This window comes from Arachis ipaensis, chromosome B01 (assembly GCF_000816755.2).
Source record: "Arachis ipaensis cultivar K30076 chromosome B01, Araip1.1, whole genome shotgun sequence".
Taxonomy (NCBI): domain Eukaryota; kingdom Viridiplantae; phylum Streptophyta; class Magnoliopsida; order Fabales; family Fabaceae; genus Arachis; species Arachis ipaensis.
This window is the reverse complement of record NC_029785.2, coordinates 123,687,694-123,699,986: the sequence shown is the minus strand read 5'-3', so window position 1 is coordinate 123,699,986 and position 12,293 is coordinate 123,687,694. Positions and strand designations below refer to the sequence as shown.

Sequence of the window (12,293 nt, the reverse complement as noted above, 5' to 3'; positions counted from 1 at the left end):
TTATTAATATAGAGAAAAAATATTAACGAAGGAGCTAATCACTCTTTCAAAAATAAAGATCAGGGCCAAAAATGATATTTTTTTTTGTTGAGAACCTTTTTGTCTTTCGAAATGATTGTGAAGGGATGTTTAGGAATTTTTCTGTTTTTTGGTCAGGGACCGATCCAGTTAAACCGAAGCCCAAATGAACCAGACCAACACACCAAAAGCACTCGACCCGGACGACCCATCCCCAACAGACCCATCCTCATCCGCCTCTCCTCGCCGCTTCGACGCCATCTCATCCTCTTCTTTTCAGATGTCTTGTAACCTCCGCAGCTTGAAAGTCAATGAAAGTCTCTTGTAAAGGAGAGGGAAAAAAAAAAGCCATAGATCTTGACTGAAAAAAAAAAGTGAAAAACTCCTGAATAACGAAGTCATTGGTTCGGTTTTTGGCAAAAAAAGAAGATGAAAGAGAGAGAGATAGAGGGAGCGGCACGGCGGAGGAAGATCACCGGGAAATGGGGATACACCTGGCATCTGTGGGTGACGCTGCTGCTCCACATCGCCGCCATTGTTCTATTCACGAGAGGCTTTCTACTCACGAGAACAGAGCTTCCCTATTACAGCAACTCCTCTGACGTGTCCGAATCACAGTGCCTCTATTCTTCCTCTCACAACAACACCACCACTTCCTCTTGGACCAAACCCGCCGTTAACCGCCTCATCATCATCGTTCTCGACGCCCTCAGGTACTCTACGTATTATATAATATGTATACTAATACTCGTTTAGTTGACCTTCAATTGTGATCTATGTTGCTTACATATGAATACGATAATTGAATACGATTCATCACGATATGTAAGTGCGATACTTAATGAAGAAATGAATCACAAATTTAACAAGTTTAAGATAGTAATATTTGATGCAGATACGTATAATCGAGTAAAAGTGAACTATCTGAGCATCATACATTGTGATTAACGGTTGTCATGTTATAATTATTTGTCGCTCAGGTTTGATTTCGTTGCTCCTAGTACCTTCTTTCCAGGTATGTGTCTTACTCTTGAATCTTTAACAATTGTTGCACGTCATGATTTTTTTTTTCTTTGAATTTGTTAATCATTATTATTGTATGTTCGTTAATGTGTGATGTGATGGCAGAGTCGAAGCACTGGATGGATAAGTTGAAAGTTTTGAAGGAAGTGGTATCTAAAAGTCCAACTTCAGCTAAGATTTTCAAGGCCATTGCTGATCCTCCTACCACCAGTTTGCAGCGCTTAAAGGTTTGGTCGAATTTCAAACTGTTTTCATTTCATTATATATCACTTAACTTTGTTAACAGTTACATTTTGTTGTATGAATCACAATTCTCTCACTTGGAATGTGTAGCTTTGAGCTGACAGCTTTCTCACATTGTATTATCTTATGTTATGATAGGGCTTGACGACTGGTGGGCTTCCTACTTTTGTAGATGTTGGTAATAGTTTCGGCGCACCGGCCATTGTTGAAGATAACTTTTTAAATCAGGTTTACAAAACTTCGTATTTCAAATATTGATTTTTTATTTTTCTTTTCAAGATTGTAGCAGGTTCTACTTTTAAATTCCAGATTTTGAATAGTCCTCCAAGATAGTTTGATCTAAACTTTATCTATTAACTTAACAGTTGGTTCAAAGTGGGAAGAAAGTTGTTATGATGGGAGATGATACATGGACACAGTTGTTTCCACATCATTTTGAAAGATCATACCCATACCCTTCTTTTAATGTCAAAGATCTTGATACCGTAAGCCTTATGAAGATTGATTTTTGAGTTACTTTCTGATGCAGTCAGTACCTATTAATTTGAGTAGTGGGGGCTTCTCTCTTTTATTTTGCTCCATTTTTCAATGACTATGACATACTATTGCATATTGTCTAGGTTGACAATGGATGCATTGAACACTTATTTCCATCCCTGTATGAAGATGATTGGGACGTCCTCATTTCACATTTTCTTGGAGTGGTATGCTTTATTGTATACTAGCTAATACTCCCACTATCCATATTCTATCCCCTGTTATTCAGATTATTGTGAACCTTGTCTTGTATTGTTTCTGCCTTGGTCAGGATCATGCTGGACATATATTTGGTGTTGACTCCACTCAAATGACAGAAAAGTTGGAGCAATACAATAGCATTTTAGAAGTAAGTTTTGTACTTCCTGATTTTGACATATATTTGTGGTCTACCTGGCATAGTTCTCCGTTACTTCTCTTGTTTTTTGATTGTCCCTTGGTGTGTGACGGGGCTTTTGTGGCTTCTGTTTGCTGCTTTGATGATCCAATCATTTTTTCGTTATACTTTTTTACTACATTCCTGGGCTTATGGAACCTCTTCATGTCAGTTGCATGGTGGTGAACTGGTCATTTAGTTATCCAATATACGTGGTTTAGTCTTTTATTAAATCCCGTGTTTAGTTAATGAATGAAGTTGCCTGATTTTGTTTTAGAAAGTTATTGAAGTGCTGGAGAAGGAGTCTGGACCTGGGAGATTACATGAGAATACTCTGCTGGTGGTAATGGGTGACCATGGACAAACTTTAAATGGTGATCATGGTGGTGGAGGTGCTGAAGAGGTATATTCATTACATGTGGTATCTGTTGATTTCTTTTTTTTTTTTCTTTTTCGTGTGTGTGTGTGTTCGAACAGATTAATTTATATACTTTTCTGAAATTTTACTAAGGATATTTGCGATGATGCCTTGCAGGTGGAAACTGCAATTTTTGCTATGAGTGTTAAGAAACCTCCTTCTTCTGTACCAGTTGAATATGACACCTCTTCTTGTCAACTAGATCTGGTATTTACCCCTGCTTTTACGCATACATAATCATGCTGGTTTCTCCACCTTTTCTGCATGATTAGTACCCCTACTGTACTTGTAGAAAGCTAAAAGTCGACAACATAAAATAATTTTGAAGATCTTGAATCAAAGACCATATCTAGTTTTGGATTATGAATTTACTGTCACCCCCCAAGATTGGAAAAACTGTTTTACATTTCTGCACTTAGATCAATAATTCTTTTTATGGGATGAATTTACTATCTTGCTTTCCATATCAGGATGGGAAGAATGTCTGCGTCAGCTCTATGCAACAGGTTAGGAAAGCTATCAATTGTAATGGCATTATGAAGGCCCTATATGCAACTTAATATATTAATGCCTTTATTTATTCATATAATCTTTGCAGCTTGACTTCGCAGTAACAATGTCAGCATTGCTTGGCATACCTTTCCCTTATGGAAGGTGCAGTGTAAGCATCCTGTCTAATGCTACTATCTGCTTCTGCTGTTCATGTACTTTTTTAACCATATAAGTGAATAAGAAATTTTCATATTTCTGTCTCTTGTGACCCTAATCTTATTCTTGAATCATTTTCTCAATCTAGAAGCTTCTACTTGGAAACTTAGTTTGGCATTTTCTTATGGCCTTTTTTGTATGACATTTTTATTAATGGAAATTTATAACTATATTAAGAATTTTTTTTTTACCTTCTCTCTTCTCAGCATAGGTCAAGTCAATCCCGAACTATATGCTTTAGGAGCAGGTAGTTGGAACTTGGATGTGTCGCAACAGTTATCAGAATCAGATATCTGGATACAGAATTATGCTAATATACTGTGCATAAATTCTTGGCAGGTACATACCTTGAGTCTTCGGTTATAAATTACAGATTACCAATTCTGTTAATTTTCTGTTGTTAATGTACTTTTGGTTAAGAAATGGACTTGGTAGTGTGACCTCTAAAGTTTTGAAACTACCTCTCTTACCAACTGCTTGTGCTCTTATCTCTCCGAGATATTTGTTGTCTTCAAACTTCTGCCAAGTCTCTTATTTCTCCATCTCATTCAAGAAACTACTGTTATGGAAACGCATGGTTATATTTAGGAAAAGGATTTCCTGATGGGATTTGATAGTTGGTGCTACAATCCTGCTCAAATGTGCAGACTGATCTATGTTTTTTTCTTGAAAGAAATAAAAAACCCCAAAAAATTTACTTTCATGTATTTCCTACTTAAAATGAATTTAGTTTCTCATAGCTACATTCATGTTTTATGCTTCCAAAGTGACTTGAATTTGTTTAAGCAGCACAATCTTGGGCATTACTACTAATTTCTTCAATGTTAAATTATTGTAATTCCATAGATTATATAAGCTACTGAGAGATAGTTGTTTCAATGATGAATTCCCCATATTCAGGTGAAGAGATATATAGATGCTTACTCAGCTTCTTCAGCTGTTGGCTTTTCCAGTGATGACTTATCCCGAGTAGCAAGTGTTTATGCTCAGGCAGAGAATCATTGGTTGCATTCAACCAAAAAGCTGCGGCTTGATAAAAGGGACATTGATGCATTAGTGCCTGCACTTAAGAAGCAAATTGAGTCATACTTCAATTTTCTAAGAACAGTTGCTGAGTTAGCTCGGTCAAAATGGACCGAGTTTGATTTACGTATGATGGGAGCTGGTATTGCAATAATGTCAATATCACTTATATTTCAAGTTCTTGCCATCTTGAGGGCGAACAGTCAAGATGGTGCAACACTTGCATCATCTGGATATGCTTGGTTTTTCTCTGCCTCGGCTTTTGCATTCTTTTTACTGGGAATGCGCGCAGTCAGTTTCCTTTCAAACAGTTTCATTTGTAAGTGTGGAATTTTATCAAATGAATTTAATCCTCCAGGATTGTCATAATTCATATCTATTTATTTTGTTCACTTGAAGTTGTCAAATACAATAAGTTTTCCAGGATGTTTGTATTTCGTAGTTTAATTTTTCACTTGAACTTTGTTTTCAGTGGAGGAAGGTAAAGTGGCAAATTTTCTTTTGAGCACATCTGGGATCGTTGCATTACGCAAATCTGTTGTCAAGGGGAAACTGCTAAAAGAAGTATGTATTTTATCTCTGTCTCCTTCATTTAAAACTAAATTATATCTGAACATGAACATGCTATATATATATATATACACACCCCAAGTTTCTGATTAACTCTTGAATTCTTGAATCCATATGTATTTCTTGCAGAGTGTTGGTTTCCTTCTCTTGAGCACCTTTTGCCGATTTGGAATAGAAATTGGGCTGTCCAAGCAGGCTTCTACTTCTGCTTTCATGAAAGAGTACACTTCATGGATTCTCAATATTGCCTCTGGTTTAGCTGTATGGAACCATGCAGCTGAAGTTGTACCAATTCTAGTGCTGATTATTTTAGCATTCTGGCTATACAAGGCCACCAGTGACATCTTCTTTGGTTGGCCGAGGAAGATTGTTGTTGTGTGTACTATCTTGAGTTATATGCTGATCATAGTGCATTGGATCACTGAAAATAATAGATATATATTAGCATTTATGCCTGAAAGCATTGGAAGAATTTATATTCCAAGAATCGTATATGCTATTCTTCTGGGACAACTGTTATTATTAGTATTTGCTCAACTATTTAGGGGCAACTCTTCAGATTGCAAGACAAATTTGGTTGTAAAAACGACAGCAATGCTATCTGCATGGAGTTCAACTGTCATTCTTCTTTCTGGAAAACAAGGTCCTATGGTTGCTTTTGCGTCCATAGTTGGAGGTGCTTTTTCCTTTTATGCCATATGTTTTATCAAGTTGCTAATCTTGCTGTATAATAATTTTAGTACATTTCTGCCATTGCTTTTTCCTTTTATTTATGCTGCTAATATTTGTAATTTAGCAATTGTATTGTCATCTATGAGCGATTTTATGAGTAAACAAATCAGCATGATCATTTGTGAAGAAATGCCTGTGACTTTCCCTTCCAGGTTATTGCATTATGAGGTTGTGTGATATAGAGGATGATGCAAAGAATGGACCTCAGAGACGTCTTTCAATTGGTCCTTTTCCTGTGATGCAATGGAACCTCTTTGCCACGTGTCTCTTTTTCTGCAGTGGTCACTGGTATAATGCAACTTCAGTTGTTTCTGATTTGGAGTTATATATATATTTTTCTTCTCTTAAGGTTTTCTGTAACTATACTTCATTTGCCTTGCATCCATTTCAGGTGTGCTTTTGATGGTCTCCACTATGGTGCTGCATTTATAGGGTAAATAATAAGTCAAATTTCTGTTTTACTTTTTGAGGAGTATATATATTCTTAGATACTAGTGAAGTCAGATCTTGGAACTATCATGTCGGATTTTTAAAGGGCTTTCAAATCTTTCTGCTGTTATATATATATATATATTACTTACATGCAAATGAATAATATAGCTCTAATGGATTTTCAGGTTTGAAGAATTTATGCTTGTCCCCCAAGCAATCATTCTTACACTTGACACCTATGGCTTTTCTATCATCCTTCCAGTATTTGGACTTCCGTTTCTTGTAGCAATGAAGTATAAGGCTGATCTAGGGAAACATGTTCTTTTCACACAGTTATCTCAGGTGAGTTCCCATACCTGAGAGTCGATCCATTAGTTGATCATTCAAAGCACCACATATTCAACCGTTGATCATTCTTGTTTATATATATAGATGTATACAACATATGGGCTCATAACAGCAATTATGACGACATTTACCATATATTGTGTCACAATGCATAGGCGGCACCTGATGGTAAATGCACTTCTTGAGTCGAATATCTTTCGTCTATCATTTCTGCATATTTTGTAGCTAGCACAATATATTCGGTGCTAAATTTTTATTTATATTTGTTTGTTTTCAGGTTTGGGGTTTGTTTGCCCCAAAGTTTGTTTTCGATGTGTTTGGTCTTCTCCTTACAGATGTCTTGATTTGTTTGGCCTCACTTTACTATTTTGATCAAGGAAAGGATGCCCACAATCACAATTGAGATTATCAGGTTGTTGTATAACACACTCTGATCAGTTTATAATTTTTTAATATTTTTTTGTTAGATGCTTTTAAGTTCCCATAGGCTGTATTTTTTCTCTGTTTTTGGGTGATCTGAGTTGCGGTTAATTTCGTTTTTTCTTCCTTCTTTTTCCCCCTTCTTCATATTCTTTCCTTGGTGAACTTAGTAAAAGCATATTTTTGTGGGTAGGGTACGGGCTTGAATCTGTAGTTTCCTGATGATGCAGAGAATTTTGATGTTAACTATTATTATAACATAATGTAGTTATGAATTAAGTGGTTCTTTCACTTTTAGTGTGACGTTACTTACTCATTTTTACACTTAAAATTGTTTCAGAAAAATTTCCCCCCATGTTTTTTTACCCCCTGTTCCGGCATAGACACGTTAAAGAGGTATACCTAAAACAAACTTTATGAAAAATGTTTTTTTTTTTTTTTTTTGAAATATTTACATATCTATTTTATTGCTAGAATAATCTTTTCTCCTTTTTAAAAGCAGACTTCCAATATAATAGTCTCTTAATTAGTTAATTCAAGGTTGCTTACACGATGAGACAAATCTTCATCCGTGTAATACTTTGTTGTTATGTTTACATGCCGTGATGCGGTGTGTGTTGCATTAATTTGCGAGTGAATAATGTTTGAAGGGTACATCCGTACATAGAATGAACAATTTAAAATGGAATTTACTAAATGAAAAGTATCAGCAACATATTAGCAAAACCATTTAATCAAATAAACGAAATCCTTAATTCATTCATTTGAAAGGGAAGAACAAACGGAGAGGGGAAATTGAAAAAGTCCTGATTAATTAGCAGACTGTATGATGCCAATTGCTCAAGGACTAAACTTGCATCAAGTTATTATGTCCATTTCGACAAATTCTCAAATTAAAAGATGATGCAACCTGCCGAAAAAGAAAAACAAATTCCATGAAACTGTCAACTCTCTCAAAAATTAGGATCACACTTCAGCATCGGCTTGAAGATTAGACGACATACGGATGAAAGAAACTTATCTAAGTTTTATCTGTTCTCATTAGCAAACGACGGCAACTTAATTAACTTGTAATAGAAATTTACAAATTACAATGTGATACTGACAGACCAACTTTGGGTATTCCTCCACATTGTTTTGGCATGCAGGCTATGCCGCTATGGCCTCATTTTTTACAAGGCACAACAATAAATAGTATTCAATATTTCATCATTTATTAGTCACTGTTGTCCTTGTGAGTTGTCATCCTGCATGCAAGGAACTCACTGCTTGAGTGATTGTTATAAAAGCAATCTCTTCAGTGGAGGAATTAACATCATCAAGAAGCCCCTCCTTTACAATTCTCTACTGCTTTCTAGCTCGGGCCTTGCTTAGCCATGGTAAATACTGCACATCATGTTCCACACTACATTGTTTAACTTTCTTTTGGTCTGATTGAACCACTGATATTTGGATTCTGTTATCATAAATCTAATCAAATTGCAGTTGGGCGAAGCATTTGATTTTAATTAGTCATAAAAGAGTTCATTATTCCATTTTGTTGCTTGGCTAATTCTAATAATTGAGAAATCATCTTGCACAAAAATAGTCAAAGTATCTATTTAACATGTTATCTTAGGTGCATGCAAAATAATGGTTTAAAAATAATGACTCTGAACGGCTATAGTGTTTAAATGCTATATTGTTTTCTCTTAAGAAACAATTTGCTGAAATGGTTTTGTATCAAAATGCACATATATAGGATTCAAAAGATGAGTCTAGCTTGAAAGATGCTGAGTACCAAGTTGCGAAGGTTCGAAGAAAAGGAGGATATAGAGCAGCTTATTTTGTCTTTGGTAGGTAAACTATGTCCTATAAGAAAAGTTGTTATGCCAAACTGGCAATTTTCTTATTAGTATGTTAAGACTAACTAATGAGTCCAATTTGTTGGTTCTTATTACTGCAGTAATGATGTTGCTAGATAACGTAGGGTTTGTGGCAAACATGGTTAGTTTGGTTTTGTATTTTGGGTCAGTCATGTATTTCAACATCCCTGGCTCTGCAACAACCACAACAAACTTGTTGGGCACTGCTTTCTTGATCCCCATCCTTGGAGGATTCATCTCTGATACCTTTCTTAATCGCCTCAACACTTGCATCCTCTTCGGCTTTATTGAGTTGTTGGTAAAGTACAAACAAACTCGAGCTATTTAAATAAAAGAATTTAATTTTGATGAACTACCGTTATGTTTGCAACTTGAAAATTGACTTCTTGTGGATTGACCTGGCTCCGTTGTCACTAATTTATATGAATAAGTGTAACACCATAAATGTAGAGTGAGGGATTGCAGACCATAACTAAATTTGATGCGAGTTAGAGGGACTTGAGTCTTAAAACTTTACAAACAAAGTCGGTGATTTGTAATATGGAAAATTCTTTTAAAGAGAAACGGTAATGTTTAACTAACTGCCTTATTATCTGCGAGTATTTATTTATTGTCTCAAATCTATACCTGCCAATACCTTACGATACTCTTTTTGCTTCTTTTTCCCTTTTTTTTAATGATAATTCTCTGTTGTATTTAATATAAAATACTAAAAAGATTATGTAGATTGTAAATATAATTAAAGTCACCACATTATAAATTTTAAACAATTTTTAAAGAAGTTTAAATTCATGTGATTGTGATAGACCGTTGAAGTTAGGGTTCAAAGTGTATATAACTATATATCATTCCTATTATATAGTATTGATTTTATGCGTTATTACGGGTAGATGGGGCGGTATGAACACTACCCATACCTACCCCATATCTGATATAGAAATGTTTGGTAACCAAAGAAAATTAGTCAAAAACAATCATAACTTACTTTATTTAGCATGAATGATAAATACTGATCATCAGATATTTATCCATACCTGCCTAAAACCCAGTTAACAGTCTCCATTTGGAGCCGTACAAATCGGGTCGGTTCAAGTTGCGATACCTAACTATTGAAGTTATTAATCCCACTTACTGAATGTTTGGCTTGGGGGTAAAAGTATAGTAAAAAATTTTATAGATAAATTTGATATATTAAATTTTACAGAGTTTTTCAGTGAAAATTTCCTTACTTTATTGTTATGGTTGTCCTCTAATGTAGGTGCTTTTGAATTATATTATAGGGATACGTTTTACTTGTGATTCAATCCCATGACACAAAACTTCAGCCATCACCATGTGGGGAAAAGGGTTGTGTACATGGCAGAAAAGCTGTGCTCTTCTACGCTTCAATATACTTGTTTGCAGTTGGTGCTGGTGGAATAAGAGGGTGTGTACCTGCCCTCGGAGCTGATCAATTTGATAACAATGATCCAAAAGAACGCAAGAAACTAGCAAGCTTCTTCAATTGGTTCTTGTTCTTCATCACAATAGGTGCTAGCATTGGAGTCACGGCTGTGGTTTATGTGAGCACTGAAATTGACTGGTACAAAGGTTTCATCATATCATTGGCGTGTTCTGCCGGAGGCCTTTTCGTCATTGCCGTGGGAAAGCCTTTCTATCGTACCCGAGTGTCCGGAGATAGCCCATTGTTGAGTGTTCTACAGGTTCTGATCTTCATTTCCCTCCCTTTATTTTCCGTTCAATTGTTTCTTGCTAAGCAAGTTATTCAATACTGATACTTGTTAATTCAAGATCAATGTTCTTGCAGGTTCTGTTCGTCACAGTAAAGAATTTAGGGACTAAACTACCTCAAAATTCTGATCAATTGCATGAAATACAAAGTGATGAGTCCAATTTGATGAAAAAACTGATCCCTCATACTGATCAATTCGGGTTAATATTTATAATAATGTTTCAACTACTCTTTGTTAAAAGCATGAAACTACTATAATCCATAATTTGATTTTCTACACTATGATAGGATTCTAGACAAAGCAGCGGTTCTACGAGAAGGCAAAGAACCAAAGAAATGGGAAGTTTGCACTGTGACACAAGTGGAAGAAACAAAGATCCTCATAAGAATGATGCCTATTCTTTTTAGTACCATAATCATGAACACATGTTTGGCACAACTTCAAACCTTCTCAATCCAACAAGGAGTTAGAATGAATCCACACATCGGCCGATACACCATCCCGCCTGCTTCAATCCCCGTAATCCCTCTAGTATTCATGACTGCCTTAATTCCGGTTTACGAATTCGCTTTTGTGCCACTTGTTCGCAAGATAACAGGCCACCCCAACGGAATTACAGAACTGCAACGCGTTGGGGTCGGCCTTGTCCTATCCGCGATCTCAATGGCCATAGCTGGCATCATAGAAGTTAAAAGAAAGGATGAGTTCAAAAACCACAACCATGTTATAAGCCTCTTCTGGCTCTCCTTCCATTATGCAATTTTCGGCGTAGCCGATATGTTCACATTGGTAGGATTGTTGGAGTTTTTCTACAGGGAAGCACCCGAAGGAATGCGCTCGCTCTCTACTTCATTCTCGTTTCTTTCGCTGTCCATTGGTTACTTCTTGAGCACGGTATTTGTAGAAATCATAAACTCGGTTACAAGGAGGGTCACAAAGAGCAAGATAGGGTGGTTAGAAGGGGATGACTTTAACCAAATCCATGTTGAATTGTTCTATTGGTTCTTAGCCGTATTAAGCATGATTAACTTTGGCGTATACCTTTTATGTGCAAAATGGTACAAGTACCAAAATGCTGTTCCATTTGAAAGTGAATTGGTGTCTAGGAATGATGCAGCTCTTAGAAATGATGAAATAGAGGACACTCCAAAATGAGGAACAAAGAAGAGAAAGCTCTTAGTTGTAAGATTTTTTACTACGAACATTCACAACCATTTGTTTAGTTTTGTAACCCTACGTAACCATATAAATGTAGGTGAAAAAATTTCGATGCAATTATCTTCGTGTGAAAATGATAGGGAAGAATTAATCGATGACAATTTACTCGAACATATTAAATCATTCGAAAATTTTCAGCTATCATCTTACATGAAAATAACTGTATATAAGTAGTCACGATAAAAATAATAAATATAACAGATTATAAATGTATCTCAAGAATATGTAAAACTTTTTTTTTGTTGTTCTTGAAGAATATGTAGAACTTAATTCCTAATGGTGGCCACCTCCATTAATTATTGTCCTTTGTCAATGATGATTAACACATGGTCCATTTATTTATTTATGTATTTTTTTGAAAGGAAATTGTAATCAATAATTATGTAGCTTGTAATAGAGATAATGATTATTCATGCATTGAGGTTCTGGTCCCATATTGATTTGAGAGAACGATCGAGTGAGAGATCTCATGCCACTATTCAATTAAAACCATTGAGCATGGGGAGATCTAGTAAAGGATGATATAATTATAATGTATTCTTGGGGGACCTAGTACCAATTCCACCATTCATGGTGATGTCTCATTTTATATTCCACTTGATATTTTGATATTTCATAAAAAAAATGGT

General features: G+C 35.6%; 2 protein-coding genes across 5 annotated transcripts; both read left to right on the top strand.

Moving 5' to 3' along the window:
- On the top strand, positions 218–7,145 carry LOC107635662 (GPI ethanolamine phosphate transferase 3). 3 transcript variants are annotated; one of them, XM_016339208.2, is made up of 20 exons: positions 219–731; positions 999–1,033; positions 1,147–1,268; positions 1,423–1,512; positions 1,650–1,769; positions 1,905–1,988; positions 2,093–2,170; positions 2,475–2,600; positions 2,733–2,822; positions 3,086–3,121; positions 3,214–3,269; positions 3,530–3,662; positions 4,224–4,665; positions 4,819–4,910; positions 5,046–5,592; positions 5,801–5,936; positions 6,040–6,081; positions 6,266–6,422; positions 6,513–6,596; positions 6,706–7,145. In XM_016339208.2, the coding sequence occupies exons 1-20, from the start codon at positions 448–450 to the stop codon at positions 6,829–6,831; spliced, it is 2,880 nt and encodes a 959-aa protein (XP_016194694.1). In that variant the 5' UTR covers positions 219–447; the 3' UTR covers positions 6,832–7,145. The 3 variants fall into 3 exon arrangements, with proteins under 3 accessions (XP_020958753.1, XP_016194694.1, XP_020958759.1); XM_021103100.1 differs by having other exon boundaries at positions 629–731; positions 914–1,033; XM_021103094.1 differs by lacking the exon at positions 6,513–6,596 and having other exon boundaries at positions 218–731.
- LOC107635677 (protein NRT1/ PTR FAMILY 4.5-like) lies at positions 7,999–11,721 on the top strand. 2 transcript variants are annotated; one of them, XM_016339227.2, is made up of 6 exons: positions 7,999–8,227; positions 8,590–8,683; positions 8,794–9,011; positions 9,994–10,416; positions 10,521–10,645; positions 10,734–11,721. In XM_016339227.2, exons 1-6 carry the CDS (start codon positions 8,225–8,227, stop codon positions 11,599–11,601), a joined length of 1,731 nt encoding a protein of 576 aa, XP_016194713.1. In that variant the 5' UTR covers positions 7,999–8,224; the 3' UTR covers positions 11,602–11,721. The 2 variants fall into 2 exon arrangements, with proteins under 2 accessions (XP_016194713.1, XP_020958771.1); XM_021103112.1 differs by having other exon boundaries at positions 8,590–8,687.